At 37.9% G+C, this 26,362-nt stretch overlaps 1 protein-coding gene across 1 annotated transcript in view; it reads right to left on the reverse strand.

Moving 5' to 3' along the window:
- Positions 1–26,362, reverse strand: part of LOC126161852 (EF-hand domain-containing protein 1-like) — a 187,487-nt gene that overhangs the window by 122,016 nt on the left and 39,109 nt on the right. The window contains exons 3-5 of the mRNA XM_049917962.1: positions 24,613–24,829; positions 1,201–1,356; positions 947–1,110 (exon numbers count right to left, since the gene is read on the reverse strand). Of these exons, the coding sequence (XP_049773919.1) occupies positions 947–1,110; positions 1,201–1,356; positions 24,613–24,829 (537 nt within the window). The remainder of the gene's footprint in view (positions 1–946; positions 1,111–1,200; positions 1,357–24,612; positions 24,830–26,362) is intronic.

Raw genomic sequence — 26,362 nt, forward strand, 5'->3', positions numbered from 1 at the left:
CGCATTCAACTATTTTTTTTTTTTTTTTTTTTTTTTTTTTTGGTGCATGTTCTCATGTATGTAAATCTGAAGATGTTAACCTCACACTCATCTGAGCTATTCACTTACCCGAAGATTTTATCAATGGCTCCCTTCGAGCTTTTATCAATGAGGATGGTATACTGTCAATTGTCACTCCGCGCCAGTCATCCACTATGCCAACTAATGTGGATGAAAGATTATGTTGTGTCTTCCCTGATCACCTCCCGAATACAATTCCCTTCACCTTTTGCTCCTACACTGTGCTCTACACTCTCAGGGAGGGGTGAGGGGGGGGGGGGGGGGCTCTGTGGCAGTTCGATACATCAATACATGAGATCTCTCTTTATGATGCTCTTTGAACTGACTTGATATCTAGTTTTGTTCTGTCTTGTTACATTTTGTGATCATGAAGTGAATAAAATATATCATTATGATAAAATCGTGTTAAATGATATTATTTTACTGTAATATCATTACTCACCACACTGTCATTCAGATACTTTGTGTTTATTATTATTTATATTCTTTGTAATATCTGTGTGACTCCACATCCAAGCCATACAATCACACTATTGATCTATGGAACATGTATAAATAAATTTAAAAATAACAAACTGTGAATGTTGAAGAATATGACTATAAATGTTAATGTCTGCTTCTATTAGTTATGACAGTGAGTTCAGATTTCATTTAGGTTTAACAGATTCCAGAGTATCCTCAAAATTTCATATTGAAAATAAAATTTTCAGGAAAAATAATTAATCATCTCTGTTCTAGACATAGTGAATAGATAAGAAAGCATTTTACAGCTATTTGTATCAGATCTGTCATTATTGTTATGTTATGTTACTGGAATGAAAATGGAAATAAAATTACTTATCAGCTGTTGAATAGGTACACCAAAACATTTATTAGCCAAAAACACCTTAGAATCCTCCGATCATATTCCAGAAACCGGCGCAGTTTATCATCAACAAAATGTGTCACTCTTGTTTTAGGCTGAGTGCTCATCTTCCTAGTAATGGTGTAAGGGTCAGGAGGCATATCTTCTGGGGGTCGTAATTCAATGCCTTGGCTAACGAGATATTTCTAAAAAGATAAATATCTAATTTAGTCAAGTTACATATTAATGGATATAGTCATGAAAGTTCCATACAAGTACAATTTATAAATAATTACCTTAGTGAAGGCATCACAGTCAACTATGTGGAAAATAAATCCATACATTGGTACATCCATTCCAATATTAAAGTCCTTCCAGTGCCAGAACTGTCCAGTATCTTTTTTTGGAATTTTTCCACGCCTTACAAGTCTCCCCTGGCTGAAGCCACTATTCTGCCAGGGTGGGAGGAAAAAAAGTTAGTTCTTATGACTGCAAATCTACTATGTGGGGTAGTCATAAAACTGTAATTATTACTTCCAAAAATAAAAATACATTATTAGCTTTTTGTCTGTCAGCAGGTACATGTTTGCAATCCTGGTACACATTGAAATCCCTATGCCATAGTAATATAACACACCAACAGACGAGCCAAAACAAAATGTTTCAGCCCACTGATAAATTGAAGAACCAAGTGGTAAATTTTTCTGCATTTGAAAGAGAACAATGCTCCAACAATCAATGCCGAGTTGGTGAAAGTTCCATGATATGGAACAGTGACTAGGCCAGAGACACTTCTAAAATGATCAAACAATATGGATGATAAATAAAAGTGGCTGACGATGTCTATGTGTATAATGGCAAGATAAAGAGACACCTTGGTGCTTAAACACTAGCATACAACAATTGAGCTGAAAGTGGAAAAAGTGAAAATCAGTCATCAATCAGTTTTCAGCATTTTGCACAACATTTTAAACATGGAATGGTCACTGGTCACTTCATTCTGCAACTACTCACAGTTAATTGAAAGCCTACCAAACGGAAGTAGCAGCAGAAATGTTGCAGCTATGTCAGGCCAATACAGGTGAATTGTTTAACCACCTAGTCATCATGGATGAGTGCTGAGTGTTTCATTCTGACCCTGAGACAAAGAGGACAAGCAAGCAGTGGAAACATGTGGATTCACCAATGCTGGAAAGGTTGTTTTTTTCATCTGGCAAGATGATGCTGTGTGTGTTTTGTGGCTTCGATGGAGCAGTGCAAGTTATGCTTGTAAGAAGCAAACCAACAAAAATTTTGCCTCACTCTGCATTTTATCCTGAATTGGCATCAATTTACTACTTCTGTCCTTGGATGAAGAATCCAAGGTCTGGTCGGCATTCCCAGAATGCCACTGATGTGAGTTTTGAGGCGCTCTCTACAATAAATTGAGACTTCATATAGCACTCCATCTTCAGGCCACAAGTGGCCTGCTGGGACCATCCGAGCGCCATGTCATCCTCCGAGGAGGATGCGGATAGGAGGGGCGTGGGGTCACCACACTGCTCTCCCAGTCGTTATGATGGTATTCTTGACCGAAGCCGCCAGTATTTGGTCAAGTAGCTCCTCAATTAGAAACGTGAGGCTGAGTGCACCCCGAAAAATGGCAACAGTGCATGGCGGCTGGATGGTCACCCATCCAAGTGCCGGCCATGCCCAACAGCACTTAACTTCAGCGGTCTCACGGGAACCGGTGTATCCACTGCAGCAGAGACTTCATATAGGATCAAATGAAATATTTTGTGTGACATAACAAATACTAAGACTAAAGATAAGATAGAGGTAAATAAAGCTTTTAACAGGTGTGCAGGACCCAGTGCTTCATGACATGAGTATAAATGAAATTTAAACATTCACAAGAAGAGGAAGATACTTCTTCTTGTACACAGTCATCTTCAAAGATTCGTGCAAGCTCAGTGAACAAGGATTAATGGTAAAAAGTAAGTTGAAGTCGTGCATTACTATTGTGAAGTAACATGAGACAATGGAAAGCAGGCTGCTCAGCTTATAAAGAATTATCAAACAGTGGAAACTTCAATTAGGAATATTAACGATGTAGGAAAAAATAGATTGCTACTTACGATACAGAAGACATGTCAAGCTACAGACAGGCATGATTAAAAGACACTCACATAAAGCTTTCAGCCACACCCTTCGTCAGTAAAGAGTGACACACACACACACACACACACATGACCAAGCACACCTCACACACACACACACACACACACACACACACACACACACACACACACACACACACAACTGCCAATTCCAGCATCTCGTGCAAGAATGCAATGTCACAAGGGATACAAGAAGCAATCTGGAGGGGGTAGGGAAGGGGAAGATATCATAGTGTACTTGTGGGGATAGAGACAGCAGCCTCAGGAGGTTGTGGGGCAAGGAGGTGGGAGAAAAAGGAACAAAAATGGAGAAGATCAGGGAGTATGAGTGGATGCATTGGTAGAGGGCTGCAGATAAACAGGGTAGGAGATGAGAATGGAGAGGAGATGATAGGATAGAGGGGGTGGAAACTATAGGGTGTGGGAACAGTATGTTACCATAGGTTGAGGCCAGGATAATTAGGGGAGCGAAGAATATGTTGTAAGAATAACTCCCATCTATGCAGTTCAGAAAAGCTGGTGCTGGAGGGAAGGATCGAGATGGCTCAGGTAGTGAAGCAGCCACTGAAACCAAGTGTGTTATGTTCAGCTGCATGTTGTGCCACAGGACTGTCTACTTTGGTCTTGGCCACAGTTTGGTGGTGGCTGTTCATCCTGGTGGACAGTGGTTGGTAGTCATACCAATATAAGAAGCTTTGCAATGATTGCAGCAGAGCTGCATGGCTGTTTTCACAGGTGGCCCAACCCCTGAACGGGTTTATCCTATCCCTGCCTGTGATAGGACTGGAATAGGAAGTGCCGGGTGAGTTGATTGGCCAGGTTTTGCACCTGGGTCTTCCACAGGGATGTGATCCGTGTGGCAAGGGGTTGGGATTGGGAGTGAAATAAGGATGGACTGGGATGTTGCGGAGGTTCGGTGGGTGATGGAACACCACTTTAGGAGTGGTGAGAAGTATCTCAGGTAGGGTGTCCCTAATTTCAAGGCACAATGATAGGTAATCAAAGCCCTGGTGAAGGATGTGGTTCAGTTGTTCCTGTCTGGGGTGGTACTGGGTGATGAAGGGGACATTCCTTTGTGGCTGCTTTTTGGAGGTGGTGGGAGGATTGGGGTTGTGAGAGGAAATAGCATGGGAGATCTGTTTGCAGGATATGTCTGGGGGTAATGCCTGTCTATGAAGGCCTTGGTGAGACTGTTAAGTGTACTAAGCAAGGGAGTTTTTGTCACTGCAGATACATTGTCCCCAGGTAGCTAGGCTAGCTCCTATAGTGGTGTTCCATTGCCTACCCAACCTCCACATCATCCTAGTCCACAGTATGTGACTTCAAATCCCAACCTCTTGCCACAAGGATCATATCCCTGTGCAAGACCCAGGTGTAAAACCTGCCCAATCCACCCACATGGCACTTTATATTCCAGTCCTATTACAGGTTTATCCTACCCCATCAGGGGCTGGGCCACCTGTGAAAGCAGCCATGTCATTTATCAGCTATGCTGCAATCATTGCACAGCTTTTTGCATTGGAATGACTACCTATCACCTGTCCACCAGGATGAACAGCCACTACCAAACTGTGGCCAATACCAAAGTAGACCATCCTGTGGCACAACATGCAGCTGAAAATAACACAGATGATTTCAATGGTTGCTTTTGATGATACATATGTAGGAGGAAGCAACATATTTGTTGACTCTTTTAGGAACATACATTCTCAGAATTTTTAACAGTAGAGCATATCATGTTGCAGAATGCCTCTCTTGCAGTGTCTGCCACTGGAATTGACCAAGTATCTCCATGACACTTTCTCACTTACTATGTAAACCTGTAACAAAACATGCTGCTCTTCTGTGGATATTCTCTGTTTGCTCTATCAACCTTATCTGGTATGGATCCCAGACTGAAGAGCAATATTCAAATATTGGTTGAATGAGTGTTTTGTACACTACTTCCTTTGCCGATGGACAATGTTTCTTGGGGATTCTTCCAATGAATCTCAGTCTGGCATCTGCATTACCTTTGATTAATTTTATGTTGTCATTCCACTTCAAATCACTTCATATGCATACTCCTAGAAGTTTTAACTGCTTCCAGTGATTGTTCTGCAGTCATGCAATCATACAATAAAGGGTCTTTCTTGTCTATGCATTCACAATACATTACATTTGTTTATGTTGAGGGCCAATTGCCATGCCTGGCACCTCTGCACATCTTCCTGCATTTCACTAAAATTTCCTAGCACTGCAACTTCTCTGTACACAACAGCACTATCTGCAAAAAGCCTCGTGTAACTTCCAACATTATCAACTAGGTCATTTAAATATAATGGGACAAGTAATGGTCCTGTAACACTTCCTTGTGGCACATCTGAAGTTGTATTGGATTGTATTGCATGTTAACCGGGGACCTAGAAATGACGGAGAGGCTCCGTCCCCTCCGCAGCCACAGTGATCCACAACCCCACGACGACTACCGCAGTCCACTTCACCCCTCCACTGCCACACAGAGGAACCAGGGTTATTGTGTGGTTTGGCCCCCGGTTATTTGTCTGTGAGGATTGGTTGCATTTAAATTTGCAGTGAAGCTCTTTTTGCTTTCATAGCAGTTTCTAACATGGTTGTCAAACCACAGTGGGTCTTCTAGATCCCTCACAATTTTTGCTCAGCACCTACCTGTCTAAACTGTATTTTATGCCACTCTACAAATTTATCAGTGTGGAAAACCAAATTTTCATGTTGACCTGTCAGGTAATCTGAGATTTCTCTCTCTTGTTGCTCTTGCTAAACATAAAGATCTTCCTACTTTTCTTTGCATTCCTATTTACAGTCACATTCAGTGATGCTGTAACAGCCTTATGATCGCTGATTCCCTGCTCTTTGCTAACTGAGCCAAAACATTTGGGTCTGTTTGTCACCAGCAGATCAAATATGTTATCTTCACGAGTTGGTTCTCTGATTAAATACTCAAGGTAATTTTTGGATAAAGCACCTAGAACAATTTTACCTGATTCACTGTCCCTACTACCCATCCTAATAACTTGAGTCTCTGTGCTGGCTTAAGTTGTTGCCAGCACACCAGTTGGCAAAAATGAAGAGCGAAGATCAACTAGTAGGCACTGGATGAAGTGTACCAATCATGAGAGAGGCCAGAGACACACCCACAAGCAACATGGCACCAAAACCCTCTTGACAGCGTGTATTTGGGCCACTGCCACTGATCGTAGGGCCTCGCTCACTCAATCATCCAGTTTGGTGTCTATCAGTATACTTACAGAGTGGCTTTAGGTTGTCACAGGCTATGACAGTACACAGTGATCAGGTTAGTGTCTATAGCAGGACTAGTTTACCTCAACCAGAATTGTACTTCACATCAGTCTGCAATGGGGCTATTACTCATGAGCTTGTACCAGAACACATGGACTCTAAGTTAAGTACATGTTTCCAGTTCATGTAATAAAGAACCATATTGATCCACATGTGCATTTGTGCTGTAGAAAGAGGATACCAGCCACCCATAACAACATCCTCTTCCTTGCTTCCTTGCGGTACAGGACTCCACAGTCTCCCAGTCTATAGCTGGTAAAGTCCATCTAAAACTATAATATGACTGAAGGATAATGCAAAATATTCTCCAAGTTCCCCTTAGATGTTCCACTATGACTGCTGCTGAGGCACGGGTCTATAAAAGCATCCAATTACCATTATTGACCACCTCTAACACTTATCTTTGCCCAAATTTTTTCACATGTCATTAGATATTATTTATTTTTTATTGTTATAAACATGCATTGAGCACCAGTGTTCAACCTATCTGTCTGACACACATTCCAATTGGAGATTAGAATTTCATAGCACTTGACATCTGGTTTCAGCAAGCTTTCTGTCCCTAGTAGTATGTGGTTGTCACCATTTATAAGCAAGACTAGGTCCGGGACCTTACCAAAGATTCTTCTGCATTTAACTAATGCCATATTAACATTTTATTTCTCTGATCTGCTATGACAGATGCTATCCTGTCTGGACTCAGAATGCATCTTATTGGATAATATTGGTCCATACCAAAAACAAACAAGTGCATAACACACACTCTGATACCCTGGCAGACATTTGCTGCATGTAGTGCATGCCTGACCTATTAAGAGGTGTCCTACACATCTCCACCTGATAGCGAAGGTGGAAATCTGCATCCAAGGTAATCACAGAATCATCTGAGCATCTGGTTTAAGCCTTCCACTCATCTCCAAACCAGACGACTGCGAAATGTTCTGGGAATTATTCTGCAAAACAATAGTTCCACTTCACCCTGCAAGTGAGGCTAGCTGCCTTCACCAAATCATCCAGCCTCCTGTAGTAACCAAGAATCACAGAGGATGCCAAATAATGCCATCAAAGCCCCAAAATAAACATTACAATCACTAAAACAAGCACAGAACCTAAACATTATTATCTTGAGAATATCTATGAGTTGTGACTTGACATTCATTTAGTGTGTAATGTAGCACTGTCACTATTTTTTGGCACTACTGACTAAAAATGCCATGGTTGTTGCAAAGGGCTAACAGAGGCCAGCAACTCAATAACTTTGATATAGCAGTATCAGCAGACCAATTACAACAGCTCCAAACTATGGGCTTGTTTTGGTGTACATGTTCAGAAGTGGTGCTTTGGTAAAACAAGTAGACACCCATTATTTTTAGCCGAAGGAATCCCATTGTGGCAGCACCATCTATGAGGGAAGGACTACACTGGGTGATGGTTCCACAAGCAGTGCCCATGAGATTTGGCTTCCACCACAGATTGACCTACTGCCATGTCTAAGACCACAATCATCTTCTAACTAATGAGTCATTTCTGGGCTCATTTAAGCTGCAGCCAGCCTTCTTCCCTGGAGATCAGTACTTGTGCCCAGGGCAGTGCAGCTTCTTAACCATCTAGAACTGAGTGGGCAGACTGATGCGGTATATATTTCCACTCACAAGGTTAGGCATCAATGTTGACGGCTGTATTCTGATACAAGAACCATGGTGGGACTCCCCACCTACTGGTGCATCATGTCCTAAGTCGCAGAGCAATGGCCAGAAGGTATATGTGCTGCTGTGCACAGCTGCTGATGCCAAACAGCACCACCACACTCATTGCTGTTGCTGTCAGCACATCCTGGATGGGCATTGCCACAACAGAATGCTACTACAAATGTTGTAGTTTGTTTTCTAATAAAATGTATGGCTAAGAATGATGTTTCCTTGAGTAACCATTGGCCATCATCCTGATAATAACCCACTGCCTCAACTCAGCCCTGCCACTGTGCAGGTCATCCACCCCAGGACTGTACAGTTTGGTTTCAAGTATAGGATCAACATCTGCAGCTGGGCTAGGAAATGTTATTACAATAGGGTTACAATTAAGTGACCTCCTCAAATTTGATTTTGTTTTTCTTATTATTGCTGTTTTGTTGTATTTATTGTAAAGAGTTTTCACAACATCAGAGTCAGAGGAATGTATGAGATGTTAGCTAGTTTATGCCATTTGGAACAGGCAATGTATTTTGCTTTAGCAAATCATTCATTGTGTTTAAGCATGTAAAGTAAAAATCATGAGTAGCCACTCAGGCAGAAAAGTTAAGTTAGAATGTTAGAATAGTGTTATGTTTATGTGTACTTGTCTTATTATGTTTTGTTTTTATCATTTTTTGGGTTTCATGTAACAGAAAAAGAGTTAATCATGTTGCCATCAATACCACAGGACCTACCATGGATGAAATATTATGAATTTTAACAGTGGAGGTAGCTCAGTTACCAGCAGGCAACGTCTGTTTATCTAAGATTGAGGAACAGAGTATTGCTTTGCACAGAAGAGTTACTCCAGAGAATGCAGAGAAGAGGCACAAAGAATTTTGTGAGTGGTTGGGTAAAAACAGGACTCCAGGAGAAGGAATACGAGTATTTTGGAGAGGCTTACAGAAGGAAAAAGGGTAGAATAGAAGTTAGTAGTGTAAGTTCAACTGATGCATGGAGTACTAATGTTTTAGAAGTTAAGGAAAGTAATGTACAATTGTCAGATCCTTGATCTTGTGCAAATGTGCAAATTCTGTCTTCTCAATCTTCTCTGCCAGCTGCTGTCATGATCCAAGTATGATCTCAGAGCCCATATGACAGGCGTTGTCTATTCCAACATGCAAACAACTGCACTTGGTTGCACCCTGTTCCTTCAATGGCTGCTGGAATAGCCTTTTTAACATGCTGAATGAGGCCCTCAGGCATACACACCCTCTTGTAGCCGTTTATATAAGTGTTACTATTCATCACATGTTTGAACTGCTGATGATTAGTCAATATAAACCTTCCCTTCCCCATAACTTGACACAGGACAAAGCAAGTTTCTCAACAGGAGAAAGAGTCCCACTGGGTCAGATTCAGGTGAGTGGAAGACAGCACCTTGAACCTGTCGGTTAGGAGGGTACCCCAAGTCCATCCTGGTCCCTATCTACCCAGTACAGGATGTCTATACCTACCACTGACATGCCATTCACAGAGAAGTGGATGAGTAGTGTCAGGTTCTGTACTTCCCACAGAATAGACAGTACTCACAGGAGACAACAGTACTTGAAATACCTTTGGTAACTATGGTACACAACTTTTGGGAACTCTCCCAAAACACTAGTTCACAGCAGCTGCCTATCATTTGACAGTAATTATAGCAACTTCCAGCAGCTTAGAACACCAACCATTTCATCCCATGTTTGAGAACATCATTTACAATGGGGATGCACTGGGGTTGCATTATGTCTTGTGCAATGTTTTACAGGATAGTAAACAAATAATTTTAAACCAAGCCTGCCAATTATCTTCTAATCTGTTAAGCTAAAAATACAACTAATTACCTTTAAGGACTGAAGCAATTAGTACACAAATTGAAATTTCTACTAAGGCAACAGAATATTGTGTGGTAAAAATTACTGGTTTCCTAACATTTTGATATTTAGTCATTAATAAATTCAAGAATAGTGTCAATGTATGACAAATGTAGATTATTTATGAAAGGAAAACTATGTTAGTCATAAAATGTGCTACAGTAACTAAATCACAAATGCTGATTTACCATAAAATAGTTTTTTGCACACAATAATGGTAACTTCTGAAAATTCTTATAAATATATATTTATTTGTAATGATACATACTGTAATTTAGGGTGAATTATTCTTTGACATTAGCAGTAAATCACAAATATTGATTTGTTGTAAAATAAATTATAAACAGCACTCATAACTTACAAAAATTTCCAAAATATGCCTTTGTGCAGTCCCAAAATTCTCAAAAACAAACCTATTTCTCAAATAACTATGCAATGAAATTTGGGAATGACTGCTATTGGAGCCTACTGGTGTCAAAAATTTCTAAAGGGGAACAATATAATTTTAGGCATACAATTAATGATGATAGTATAAGTTTATCAAGGCACTCATAAATGTCTGAAATTTTGCAATATACACTCTAAGAGAAAAAAAAGGTACACCACAAAGAAATGGTACAGAAATTGGTGTAAGTGATGTGTGTGTGTGCAGACAAACAAATAATTACAGTTTCAGAAAAATGGATGATTTATTCAAGAAAAAGAGATTCACAAACAGAACAAGCCAATAATACATTGGTCCACCTCTGGCCCTTGTGCAGACAGTTATTTGGCTTGGCATCAATTGGCAAAGTTGCTGGATGTCCTCCTGAGGGATATCATGCCAAATGCTGTACAACTGGCAGATTAGACTCAAAATCTCTAGATGGTTGGTGAGCCCTGCCCATAATTTTACAAATGTTCTCAACTAGAAGCAATCAAGTGACCTTGATGGCCAAGGCAGGGTTTCATGAGTACAAAGACAAGCAGTAGAAACTCTCACCTTGTGCAGGTGGGCATTAACTTGCTGACATGTAAGCCCAGAATGGTTGCCATTAAGGGCAACAAAATGGGGCACTGGATATCATCAATGTACCACTATGCCATAAGAGTGACAAAGATGATGACCAAAGGGATCCTGCTATGAAAATAAATGGCAGTCCAGTCCTTCACTCTTGATTGTTGGACTGTATGACAAGTGACAGTCAGGTTGGTATCCCACTGCTGTTCTGGCTATCACCAGAAACATCTTCCGTTGAGGCTCATTTTGATGTGTATAACAGAACGTAAAATCATGTATGTCAGTAATTTCTCTACGTGTAACGTTTTATGTAAATATAGCCTTTGACTGCGAGTTTAACAACCAAGAGACAGTTATCTTTGGTCATGCGGGAAGGAGGTGGATCTTTGGAAGAGGTGGTTGGCGGTCTTTGGATCGGGAGCGTGGGTTGGAGGAGGTGGTGATACAGAGGTGGTGTTAAACAATGTCTTATTTCATATTATTGTAGAAGTGTTAAATGTGAATAAATGAATTAAATAGTGATGTGCAAAACTAATGTAACATTTGCTCTCTAAAAATCAAAATACCACGTCGCCCTACAAACCAGTTAGTCTCATCCAAACACAAAGAAAACCGCGGGAACATCGCAGTGGAATCACCTCTAGACTTCACGAAGACAACAACGCAGCCATCGATATGAGTTAAGTACCAAACTGACATTTCCTGGACCAGAAAAAGTAGTGTGAGAACCAACAAAGTGCTGGCTTATCGGGGAGGTGGGCCTGTGATCGATGTCGTGGTGTGAAAAGATAAGTATAATTCTTCTTTGTTTTAAACTTTTCGTCAAAACTGTGTCCAAACATGTGGTGTCATAATGATGCTATCAGAAGAAATTAAAAAGAAAGTGGGAGAAATGTTAGACTCGAATGGGTGTGGTGTAAGTGACGATCCAGATGACTCACAAACCGAAAGAAAACTGGATCAACAGGACTGGGTAAGGTTACTCTTTGCCAGAATGGGACAAATGCAGTCCGAATTAACAATTGCAATGAATTCAAATCGTGAATTCCTAGAATCGAAAATAAATGCATCCAGTGAATCTCTAGAAGTGAAATTAAACTTAACTAGTGAATCGCTGGAAGCAAAAATGAAAAGCAATGGTGATGTACTGAAAGAAGAGATCTCTAATTTAAAACTTCAATTAGGAGAAAGTTTGAAGGGCATGAACTCCAAAATTGAGGCCATAGAAAATAAGTTTGTGACCTTAGAAAATAAATTAGCCACAGTCAGCTCAAGTCAAGGGAAAGAGATTGAAAGGTTAACCGCAGCTCAAAGAACTGTGGTGGAGAGGGTAGACAAATTAAGTCTAGATACAGAATCAAAAGTTAATTCCTTAGATGCTGAATTAAATAAGATACAAGAGTCTGTAACATGTAATTTAAGTGTAATAGACAAGAGACTCACTGAAATGCAAGGTAATTTTGTGTCTAGAAATTTATGTATGAATGGTGGAAGTGTGTGGAGTAATTCACCTGTAAAAAGTGTTCCTTGTGATAATTTACACCCTGTAGACTTTCTACAACACTGCTCTGACAACCTTGTTCCTGGTATGTCTGATAATCTAGAGATTAAATTTGTCAAAAAATTTCTTGAGGGAGAAGCTTTGTCTTGGGCAAACCAACATTTTGATGAATGGAAAACGTTTGATGATTTTAAGAAGAGTTTCTTAAATAAGTTTTGGTCTGAGACTGAACAGGGTAGAATAAAAAGTGAATTTTTAAATAGAGCCTAGTTTCAGGGGCAGAAAGCACTCAATGAAAGACTTTTGCAGGGATCAACTTAGGAAATTGGTGCATCTAGATAAACCCTTCGACGAAATGACACAAATTGATGCCCTTAAAAGAAGGTTACCTGAAAGAATACAGTGCGAATTAGTGCATGGACCTGACAACTGTTTAGAGCAGTTTCTAAAATATATAGACAAATTAGACAGGGCAATGGAGAGAAATGTGCAACAGTTTAGTAATGGAAACCATTACAGTGGGAGGTGGAATTCTGATTACCGTGGGGAGAACCCTAGAAGGGACGATAGAGATTTTTGGAATGAACACCAATATGATAGAACAAGAGAGTACAATGCTAATGGGAGAGGGAGAAACTGGGAAAACAATGGTGTAACTAGGAACAACAGATGGGAAGGTAACAACAGAATGAATACAAATTGGAGGAGTGACAATAGAGGTAGCCATCCGGAAAACTCCGAACCGCTTCAATGAGGGTCCACAGCTTTGGGGTGAACAGATTTAAACATAATAGGACCACTAACTTTCACACAAAATAAAATAGTGTAAATAACTGTACCATTAACAAACAGGTTAAAAACCAGGAATACCAAGTGAATTATATAAACGTTGATAAAAAATTTTGGGATGCTATGTGGCACAGTAGACCACCACAAAATAAACATAGGAGAGATCAAAGTTCTGATCCAATTCTGGATGAGGAGATGTTAAGTGATTTTTACAGCTGGGCAAAAAGGGGAGAGCAAGCTAATAATGAAGAGAGTAATAAATGTTTTAGTTCAGAATTGGGGGGATTGTTCACACAAGAAGGTAATAGTGAATCAGCTGATGATAAACCTAAGCAACAGGAAAAAGAATCAACCATAGAAAGTGAGAAACAAGAGAGACATAGATGAAACTGGCAGTAAAGTATACCATAGTAGTGATGATGTTAATATTATTGATGTGAAAAGTATGGTAAGCAAACCAGAAGGTGAGTACAATGTTTTTATTGAAATAAACAATGAAGTGTTGAAACTTGATGATAGTTGTGGTGACGAAGCAAAGGAATATGATAAGAATAGTGAAGTAGCAGCTGAAAATCAATTGCTACATGTCTGTCCTGATCATTTCATAGTTAATCAAAGTGGTGATAACAAAAGTGAAAATATTGTGAAAGAATTAGATTTGCGTGATATGATTGAAAGTAAAGGAAGCCAATTTTTAGAAATCCTGTGGAACCAGTATAATGAGAGTTGTAGTAGCAAAGTGTTTTGGTATCATCTAAGTATAATTAGTAGAGTTTTATGCCCATGCTGGTGGGAGAGTAAAAGAAAGAGTCTGAGTGAAAGGTACATAAACAGTAGGGAGATATTTTGCGTGCAGCCAAAGTGTAAACTTGATACTAGTAACTTAGAATCTGAAACTCAGATAAACCTGATGAAGACTGAAAGGGAGGAAGTAGATGGAAATTATAAAGAAACTGAAAAAGATTTATTATATGAAGTCCCCGAGGGGAAGGCAGATGAAAAGGAATTAGGCTGTCCATACATTAAAATAAGAGTAAATCAGTGGGAAGGACACTGTCTTATTGATACAGGAAGTTCCATATGTGCAATATCAGAAAAATTTAGAGATAAAATTAGGGATGGTAAGAACTTTGTAGAAATGCTGGTTATAGGGGTAAAAATCAGAGGTGCCACTGGTAGGCAAAGTAAGGCAGTTAAGAGTCAAGTATTGTTAACGTTTGAAATTGAAAATGTGGAATTTGAGCAGGGTTGCCTTGTGGTCCCAAGGTTAGAAGAAAATATCATTTTTGGCATGGATTGGGTCTTAAAAGTGGGTGTAAGCTTCTCTTGGGAAGATAAGAGTGTTATAATTACTGAACCTGAGAAAAATAGTATTCTGAAAACAGAAATTTTCATCCTTAACTGTAGTAATTCTTGCAACCATATCAAAGCTGTTGTAAGCGAGGTAGATAATCAAGCCATAAGTGATAATACATCCTTTGACCTTATAAATGAACAAAATTTCGAAGAATTAGTCGAAGTCAACTTGAAGGAAGCTGTAAATCTAAGCGAAAATCAGAAAAATCAGTTAAGAGAAGTGTTATGAGAATTTCAGGATACATTTAGTGAGAGACCAGGGAAGGTAAAAGACTATCTGTGCAGACTTCAACTCAGAGATCATCATCCTTTCTTCCTAAAACCATATGGCATTCCATTCTCCAGGAAAAAAGATGTAGAAAGGGAAATCCAAAAAATGGAAACTTGAGGGATTATAGAAAGAAGTAGAAGTGCTTACAACAACCCATTAGTAATTGTGTCTAAGAGAAATGGTGGGGTTAGACTTGTACTTGATTCTAGGCACCTTAATAAGTTTTTGATTAGAGAAAATGACCATCCTGACAATATGGATGAGCTTCTGCACAAATTTGATAGTGTAAAATTTATGAGTAGCCTAGGCTTGACATCTGGTTTTCACCAAATACCACTTGAACTTGATTCTAGGAAGTATACTACCTTTTTGTATGGTAGCAAAAGTTACCAATATTGTGTTGTCCCTTTTGGATTGAATGTATCTGTGGCTGAATTTATCAGAGCATTGGATTTTGTATTAGGTGATGAATTGTCTTCAAATGTAATAGTATATGTAGATGACATTCTTGTAACTGGAAAAACCTGGGAAGATCATCTAAACCTTCTGAGACAAGTCTGTTCAAATTGAGGGAAGGGGGAATGAATGTAAAATTGGAAAAATGTTGTTTTGGAGTTAATGAACTGAAATTTTTGGGGCATAATATTTCAGAAAAGGGAATCTTACCTGATAAGGATAAATTTGAGGCCATTGTAAACTTCCCTACTCCCAAGAACAAAAAACAACTCAAGTCCTTTTTTGGTCTCACTGGATTCTATAGAAAATTTCTTAGTACCCAAGCTTTAAATGCAATCTGCATATGTAACTTACTAAAAAAGAATACTGTTTGGGATTGGACACAAGAATGTCAGGATGCATTCATGGAAATAAAACAACAACTGTCCCAAGGTCGTTACCATTCTGTATAATGACAGATAGTAGTGAGACAGCTTTAGGGGTACACTTGTTTCAAAACATAGAAGTAGAAGGAAAATTAGAACACCATTCTATTGCTTTTGCTAGCCGTGTCTTACAAAAGTATGAAAAATCATATACAGTCACAGAGATGGAACTACTTGCCATCCACTGGGCATTCAATAAGTTTAAAAGTTATCTGTTAGGGCACAAGGTAATTGTCTTCTCTGACCGTAAAGCTCTATCTTACATTCAGGAGTGCAGACTCTATTATGACCGTATAACAAGGTGGGTTTTATTCCTTCAACAGTTTGACTATGAGATCAAATTTGTTCAGGGTAAACATAATGTCATTGCAGATGCCCTTTCCAGACTACCAGTAGGTGCAGATGTTGAAAATACTTAAGAGGAGAAAGAGTTCAAACTTATGTACTTAAAGGGTGTAAAAGATGAAGCTGAAGTACTCAAAATCTGTAATGATATTCGTAGAAACCAAAATCATGATCACAATTGGAAGTTGGTTAAAAGTTATATAGGGAAAAAGGAAGGAGAAAAGGTTGATCAGTATTACAAAGTACAAAAAGGGATTTTGTTTAGGAGACCTAGACCTGACTTAGACAATTGGAAACTATGTTGGCCTGAGTAATGCATTGACACGTTAATCAGTTACATACATGAAAGCTTCGGACACTGCGGAGCAACAAAATGTATACAGAAGATACAGGAAAATGGATATTTCTGTAATATCAGTAGGAGAGTGAAGAAAAAACTTGAAACCTGTGATCGTTGTCAGAGAGTAAAAGTGAGCAACCAAACATCTAAAGGACTGATGCAAAACATTTTACCAAATAAAAACCTTGAATTGACAGCTGTCGATTTATATGGACCACTACCAAAATCAAGAGGAGGGTACAGTTACATCTTTGTTATAGTTGATGTTTTCTCTAAATTTATAAAATTGTATCCATTAAAGAGAGCAACCAGTAAACAAATTATCATCAAGCTGACGAATCATTATTTCACAAATGTTGGTATACCCCAGGCCATCATGTCTGATAATGGGTCACAGTTTACATCTAAATTATGGAAAAATTTTACTGAAGATACAGGAATAAAACATATTTTGATTTCGGTTTATCACCCATCAACTAACCCAGCAGAAAGGTACATGAGGGAAATTGGAAGGCTCTGCAGAACATATTGTAGTAAAAATCATGCTAATTGGATTGAAAATGTTACTGACTTCGAGGATATAATGAACAGCCTACAGCATTCATCCACTGGTTTTTCACCTTATGAAGTAATGTTTACTAGACAACCTGTAAATTTGATTTCTGAGAATGTTGATTTCCCACCTTGTCAAATTATGACACCCCAGGAAAGAGAGACAGCTGTTAGGAACACTATGAAAAGACAAGGAGAGGTAAGAAAACGGAGACATGATGCAAGAAGTAAAGGAGTACAGTTCAGGACAGGAGATCTGGTTTTAGTAAAAACACAGGAAAATCTAAATTGATGAGTCCAGAAATAAAGAAATTTTTTGACATCTATATAGGCCCTTGAAATCAAGGAAAACCCGCACCCTAATGCCTATAGGCTAATCTACCCAAAATCCAAGAAGTTATTTGGACTGTGCAATGTTACAGAGTTAAAACTCTACAAACATGACCCATAAAATAGTCATTAATAAGTAAAATGCTGCTCAGAAAGAACTAGTTGACTGGTGCAACTATATCACTTTATTGTTTTATCATTCAAGGAAAACTTCATGTCAAAGTGTGGTACTATGTCAGCTAAAAGTATGAAGTAGATTTTGTGTTAATGTGAATTATGTTTGTACTAATTTCTCTTTGTTCTCTAATATACCCATTCATTAAATTTGGTATGAGATCAGTGTGTCAGCTACGAAACATTCTACAGTGTCATAGTAATGTCTCTTAACAGAAACCAAAGTTAATGATGTGGATACTTTTAAAGTAATAAGATATGAATAATGATTGTGTGTAAGAAGACAAAACCTTGTCATTTGTAAGCTATGTCAGACGGAACATTATTTAATGGGTAAAGCAAACTGGAGGTACTTGTCAGATTATGATACTGTGCTTCGAAAGACCAGGTATCCTGTAGTGTGTTAAAAATATAGTGGGTAGTCATGAAATTTAATTATGTGAATTAAGAATGTATTGAGGTTTAGAGCATTATGGAGACAGATGTTGATGTGTTACTTTTGAAACCCTTGTGATGGATTGAAAGTTATGTGATACTAATTTTGAAGCTTATATTGTGGGAGAATATTTTGTAATAGTTTAGATAATTTAATGTTAAAGTGAATGAAGAGCTGTTAGGAATTTATCCCATGCTCTATTACACAATTTGAAATAATTAATAATTTCTATTCATGGCAGTATGCTATTTGAGCACAGGAGAGTAAATCAAAATGAAACACTGTTTAATAATGATGTAAAGTTAAGGTATAAATACTAACAATCTTACACAATGTAAGTGTAGAGTTTGTCATAATTTGACCTACAAAGCAGACATAGATGTACAATGTGAGAATACTGCAATGATAAAGACACAATCATATAAAGAATGTCTCAGCTACCTTATTATAAAGGAAACATTAAATCATAAATAGGTAAACCAATCTGACTCTGAAAATACAGTGCTGATCACACATAATTGAATTTGCACTGAATTCACCATGTGATTACATGCATCACATCTACATGAACTTTCCCTAAGAGACAACCATTTAACACTGTGTATAAGTATTACAATATTTTGAACTATGTCCATTTTATGTATGTGGTTAAAAGAACCTGTTTGTTTTAGAATAGTGATTTCTTTAGATTTAATGGTTGTTTTGGGCACAAGCCATACCATAAGGTATTTTATTGAAACGCTTATATTAAAAGATTGTGAGAGATGCCTTCATTCCACAGTTCACTTAATATATTCTAAAGAAACCACTGACAATGTTTCCTGCTATCAGAAGAGTGAGTTTAACTAAGATGCATTAAGTCAGTATTGAAGTAAGCTTGAGTTTATACATATACTATATAATTATGTGCCCATCTTAACATGGCTCTGCAGCTACCATGATCAATTAAATATAAGGTGCCATAATTTATTGTTAGCTATAAGTTCATTACACTTATTACTCAATACAGCCAATGTAACCTTCAAATTGTGTATCATGGAAAGTATATATATATAACTAAGATCACTTGGGAAACCAGTTTTATTACTAACTTTCGGAACTGGAAATTTTATTATGATGTGTGTATTAGAAATATTTTATTCCATAGTGACACACAATCCCACGCATGGCATGCATGGACTTGTGTGTGTTGTGTGTGTGTGTGTGTGTGTGTGTGTGTGTGTGTGTGTGTGTGTGTGTGGGAGGGGGGGGATTATAACAGAACACAAAATCATGTATGTCAGTAATTTCTTTACGTGTAATGTTTTATGTAAATATAGCCTTTGACTGCGAGTTTAACAACTAAGAGACAGTTATCTTTGGTCATGCGGGAAGAAGGTGGACCTTTGGAAGAGGTGATGGCAGTCTTTGGATCGGGAGCGTGGGTTGGAGGAGGTAGTGATACAGAGGTGGTGTTAAACAATGTCTTATTTCATATTATTGTAGAAGTGTTAAATGTAAATAAATGAATTAAATAGTGATGTGCAAAACTAATGTAATGTTTGCTCTCTAAAAATCAAAATACCACGTCACCCTACAAACCAGTTAGTCTCATCCAAACACAAAGAAAACCGCGGGAACATCGCAGTGGAATCACCTCTAGACTTCACGAAGACAACAACGCAGCCATCAATATGAGTTAAGTACCAAACTGTTTGTACTTGTTAACAACCTCGGACTATAAATTTGAATCTCCTGTAGTGCCTGAAGTCACCATGTGGACAAAGGAGTAGGACAACTTATAGACTGTGGAAATCTTAGGAAGAGGTCTGTTAAAAGTGGGAATCATTACTGAGGACAATTCTACTCCAGTCAATGAGGCTCTACACTATAAAGAAGGCTCAAGGTCAGAGAGAGGGGAAAAGACAAAATGGATAAAGGAGTGGGAGAAAATGGAGACAGAAAGCAGAAGGGAGGAGATGTACAGAAAGAAGAGGAGGAGGAGATGGAAAGAGAGGGTTGGATGAGAAAGTGGATTCAGAAAAGGGGCAAGAGGTGATGGGCAGAGAGCAGGGACAGCAGAAGATGCAGAGAGAAGGGAGGAGAAGATGAACAAAGTAAGAGGTGATGACGACAGAAAGGGGGAGAGAGAGGGCAGAATGAGATGGAGAGTGGAGAGAGAGAGAGAGAGAGAGAGAGAGAGAGAGAGAGAGAGAGAGAGAGAGAGGGAGGGAGGATGGGGAGGGGTGGACAGATAAAGGGTTTTCTTTATTTTCCATTTAATCAGACTAAGCCACATAATGTGTTGTGTATAACTAGTACTAATTATATAATATATAATAAAATACACAATATAATAATAGATAATTTAACATATACACTGCTTTTGTACAAGTGATCCTGATTAAGTGTTTGGCTTTTATAAAATTTTCATTTTTTATATCAGAATAGTGTGACAAAGTTCCCAAGTTTTTCAAAAGTGGAAAAATGGAAAGATGCAAATTAAAATTTTGGTAACATACACATTTCAAATGATTTTTTTCAGTTTCTTTTTTATCATCAACAGTAATTACAAAGAATGCTACTTTAGTATTTGTTTAGCATAGAAATACAATAATGTATTACAATACAACACATTAGTATCATACTTTTCCATGTGTGTTTGATAAGCAGAAGAGCAAAATAGTAAGAAATGTTATTGAAATACTACACAAAATACTGGATACAGCAACACTAAACTGGAAATATATTGACCTCTTCCAACAATGTCCTTATAAAACCCTTCTGCTCCTTGTGGTATGTTAAAATGCCTCATATGTTACTGAGCATGTTCTCCTTTTTCTTTGCTCACTTCCTGACTGCAATTTCTGGATTTCTGTATCTCACCCTCTACAGGACGTCCACTATAAGCATCTGATACTGACAATAATACCTTCTTTTTAGACTTTTCATAAGCCATCACCTGCTGAGCAGTTATTTTTACAAGCATCTTAGTTCATAGAACTTATGGTGCACTGGATCGTATGCTTCCAAGTCTAAATTTACTATCATGATGATATCATGTTGTTCTAACACTTTATAGTATCATTTAAAGAATACCTTCCTTTTTCTGGTATTCTTTATCCACTCTGTCAGACACGATGTCAGGATTACGGTTGTGACCACAAAAAGGGAAATGATGTACCAGCTTCTTAAATTTGCTGCTTTCTACCATGAAGGCCATTAGTGTGCACTTCATTACTGTATTTTTATTTTGTTTGATACAGGATTCAGGGAATAAATGAGTTTCATTTGGAATATTTTCTGGCTGGGACATCTCAAAGTTTCTGAGAAAATCCAATTGGGCAGAGGCTACTTGGTTGCATCCTTTTGGTCCTTCTGTTTTGAGCCATGTGTAAAAAGCAATCTTTCCTTTGTCTGTACTAGTGAATGAATCATAATGCACATATTGTATAGCCAAACCTGTCTTGGATAGAATACTTCAGCTACAGAGAGCTCTGTTGTTGGGTGATTCTGCCGTATATCAATAAATACTTTTATCACTTTTTAATTTTCCTCCTTCATTATTGCATAGAACTTTTTTATGCGAAGTTTGGCTACCTGTGGTTTTAGTGATTGATTCTTTTCCTCCAGATCTGGTTCCTTTTCTAGTTTCATTACACCATTCCGGCTTGTTGTGCAAGTATCTGTTTGGGGAGTTTTAAATGACAAGTTAAAGTAGTGTATAATGTATGTTTGTACTTCAATAAAGAGCAAGTAGGAAGTCCTGATGATTTCCTTTTATTTACAGAAATGTTTTCACATTTTTGCTGCTTTCAGTTCAGATACTGGACTTTTTTCTTGAATAATAACTCTCCCTACATCTCTTATGTTTTGATGTTATTCTTTGTAGCTAGTGTAACCTCCCTATCTTCTTGTAGTGCTATGGTCTCCCCCTTTGTTTTTAGTTGGTATCTTCCCTATTTCACAAAATTTATTGGCCAGATTTGAGAGTCTTTCTTTGGACATCTTTGATCTTCCTTTTTAGTTGCAACACATACACGTACTTTCTGGTATTTTTTTTTTTTTTTTTTTTCTTATGCTGATATTTATTGAAACAGTAGTCTTCATTTTTGCTTCTTTCTTGATATTCCTTAATTTTGGTGATCTGATTGCAATATATTTTAGTAATAATTTATTGTGGTCCATTTTGTATAAGTTATTCACATGATGGTGAAAAATTGTGATATCATTGTAAGTTAGGTCAGCTGCTCTGTATTCTTTTCTTTCTAAGGCTTTTGGGTTCACCAGTATATGGTAGCCAATGTGAACAGGCAATGGCTAGTATTTTCTACTTGTTGTTGAGCTTCTTGGATTCCTTCACTTTCAACCTGGACATCCTGCAACCTGAGCTCTAAGTTACATGTACACCATTTCCTGAATCACTCCATATTAACCTCTATTTAATAGTTTAACAACATATTCTTCTAGTGCAAACTTGTCTTTGTTGAAGGTGGCTTGAGCTGAGCAATAATCAGAAGTTAAAGTTGTTGTGTAAACCACTAATTTCTGTTATTTGTTCTGGTTTCAAGTGCCTGCCCACATTTTATGTTCTTTACTTTACATAAAACTATCTCACATTATCATTGACAATGATGTTCTACATTTTTATCGACATCCTACATGGTTATTGAGTCCTACATTGTTATTTTCTCTTCAGGTCTCTCAGATGCTGAGCACAATTTGTATTTATCAACTTTTGTTTTAATTGACTGAGAGCAAATACTGAGTTTTACAATACCTCATAGTTTTTCATGACACAGATAATAGTGGATTTTAACCAAACCATTTCAACAGGTCATGCATGGCAGCAAGCTTAATTTGTAACTACAAAAATCTGCATTTATTGACTTTAGAACAAAATGCTCCTCATTTTTCCTTCCAAACTCCTAGTCTCTTCCCAAACATTACTTACTTTTAATTGCTTCAAAAGACCTGCATAATGTCTGCCACTCATTGCTTTTACCCTCTGCAAGGTTATCAGGATGAAAGATGCTTCTGGAATAACACTGCCCATAATTTGTCCTGTAGATTAAATTTACTTTGTCTGTTGTGATGCAGAGCCACCAGTTCCATCCATTGCTGTTCCATTTTTGGTCCAAAGCAATAGATCCATGTCTCATCAAGAATACAAATCAGTCCACAAAAAAGGTTGGATATTTTTACAATACTCCAAGAATATCTGAGTAATATGTCTTTATCTGCCTTTGGTCACAACTCAGCAAATGTGGAATCCACTCTGCTCAAAGCTTAAGCAAAATTTTCTGTATTCTTTCTTCTGATAGGTCCGTAGTATCAGCTGTTTCATATAATCACTGGTTACCTAATATGGGGAACTTTCTTTATGTGTCCACCTGTGTTGCATTTTTGAGACATCTTTCAGATGGATCATATGAAGAGAAAGTATAACCAAATTTTAATTCAATTTTTCACTGTTGAATATGAAGGAACAGACTCCTAAAAAATCTTCATCAACTTAGGATGTATGTTCAAGTGAAAAATGAAAAACTCAAATAAATTGTGTAGCACATACTAGCATAAAAACAAAATATCATTGATAGCAATTTCAATTCTATGCCAAACCCAAACTCCTAAAAAATCTTCATCAACTTAGGATGTATGTTCAAGTGAAAAACGAAAACCTCAGATAAATTGTGTAGCACATACTAGCATAAAAACAAAATATCATTGATAGCAATTTTAATTCTATGCCAAACTCAAAATCTTTTCACTTTACCTCAAATGAACACAGAGATAATTAACACAACTAAAGGTCATGCCAGTATGAAACTAATTGATATGATGGCAGTGCATGAAAAGTTGTAGGAATAAAGCAGAGAGGCAGGTGAGCACAAAGTCTGATGAAAACTGAGACCAGGAAGGAAATCAAGACCTGATATGTATTTGATGGACAGTTCAGTTAAGTTGTTGAGGTGAGGTATAAGGAGGGAAAAGGGTGCTACTCTCAGACCATTAGGAACTTAATGTTATGTAGCGCATGTGCACGTAGCAACACAAATGTGCACACATGTGTGTGCTCAATAGCAATGTAATTAGTGCTCTTACTAAAACAAATATGAGATAAATGTGCTTAAAACAGTTAAAACTAAAAATACCTAAAATATAATGACACTTAAAATTAAAATCACTCTCTTCATTTTCACTCACTTTCACGTACTTACTCATACCCAATCTTCAGAAATATAAAATTTATAACTTAATTTTAACTGAATGGTAGGATAAAAGTTAAAAAAAGAGCACAAGAAAGTGTAGCTGGTTGATCACTTACAAAAAACCAGGATGAGCCACTCGCCCTGGTGACACATTAAAAGCTTTTCCCTAAAAGATTAGGGAGTGAGTCAGACGTCTCACAAAATCTTAAAAGCTACAGCACATTTGTCTCATTGTCAGCTAAAGCAGAGGCCAGATCAGCTGTTAAATTAGGCTACATCCTCTTGTCTGTACACAAAATAATTCAGTTAAAACTTTGCATGCAGTAATCTTTATGTCACAAGCAGCACACTCAAAATGTATCAAAACACAAACATCAAACACATAGATAAGTTCTTATGCTTTTCGACAAAAACAATGACATTGTAATTAAATGGAACTATGAAGAATTACAATATCAAATTAAATAAGCAATACTTACTTCAGTTGGTGGTTCCATGACAGTGATTGTATCATTCTCAAGAAAATAGACAATGTTGACATGCCTTACACGATAATGTTCCACTGGTGACTCAAAAACAGATTGTTTGAAGTAAGCTTTAAAATTAAGAGCCTTTTTATCATAAATTTCATAATGTGGATGGAATGAAGGAAAAACTGGCCTTTTTAAGATGCCATATGTTAACACTGGATCACACCTACAAATGGAAATCATTTATTCTGGTTAGTAAGTTACTATTGAGTATATTGTACTACATGGAAAACAAATCAGGTGTCTTGTATTGTTTCAAGTGTTACATAAAAGCTCTTTCAGATGATGATGATGATGACAATGATGCTGATGGTAATGATAGCATAAAACACTCTATACCATGGTCATAATATTTCTTTAAAAAAACCTCTTTTTCAGTTTTTAACTGCACTCTTCATTTCTCTTCTAATTTTCCATCCTCTATCCATCTTTATTTTTGACTGTCTTTGATATCCCTACCAATGGCAAATTCTGATAGCAGCTGAGAGGTGCAAGTGCAGCTAATGAACGCCCCTAGAGGCATGTAAAACATGTCACACGGGCCAGGCAGGCAGCCATGACTGTGTCAAGCACAGTACATTGCATTAGTTATTATCAATCAGGCTATTCTGCTTAATGGATATTGATGCTGCATTATACATGGACTTTTTGTTTCTGTGTCTGAATTTCATTCAGTGTTCTGTGCTTGACAAACTTGGCTTTGTTTACATATTAAACATTTGTGTGAAGTGGGACAGAAAAGTGGCGTGCTTTCAGTGACATTCACACCCAGCACCAGTGTCACAGATCCCAAGTTCTGGAATTTTGGTACCAACAGCTATCACTAAAACAGCAATAGTACCAGGAACTACACCAGCAACAGCTCTTCCACAGCTCACATATCAGCAGTGGCAACACTAGCTGGTGGTCATGATTATGCCTCCACCATCATTCACTCCTTCAGTGAGTCTTCAGAGAACTGAGAAGTCTATCATTCTGAACTTTAGGCCCTATTGATCTGCTTACTGTATCTCTGGTAGGCACCAAGTGCATTTAGGCAGCAAGTGTATTGCTCTTGTTTTATAGTAGACATTTATATACACCGGTGCAGAAATTGCAACCACTCTTTGAACCTAGTACTTTGTCTGTCAATCATCTCTGTGCTCTGTTAACCGAACCATGCATCAAACACACCTTGTCACAATTTTTTCAGTGTCATAAACAACATGGACAGTCTTACACAGCATGGACTGCTTACCTGCAGAGTCTCACATGTAAGTTTAATTTCATGTAACAGAACTGTACAGTATCATATGGAGAATCATTAATTCTGAATGTGAATGTGCACCTATGTCTGGGCACATGCATTCAGCTGGCATTCAAGTTGAACCCAAGAGATCATTGACAGCCACAAGAGGTGTCAGTTGTTTGACATCACATCCAGGCACATCATCTGACCTATTAATGCAACCAGCTCCAGATGTGACCACAGTTGCACTCCACACCCATCCCACTCCCTCTGAACCTCAAACCGGACATTGCGACACCGTAAGTTGTGTCTTGCATCTTTGCCCCATGTCTCCTGGGCCCAGTATAACATCTGCCTTCATACCCCCACTCTTCAGAAGTTTGGTGAAGGAATCACAGTGTGGGATCATATTAGAACCAGTCCCTCCATCCCAACCTTCCCTCAACCCTTTTGTTATTGGTGCAGTCTGTT

This window comes from Schistocerca cancellata, chromosome 2 (assembly GCF_023864275.1).
Source record: "Schistocerca cancellata isolate TAMUIC-IGC-003103 chromosome 2, iqSchCanc2.1, whole genome shotgun sequence".
NCBI lineage: Eukaryota > Metazoa > Arthropoda > Insecta > Orthoptera > Acrididae > Schistocerca > Schistocerca cancellata.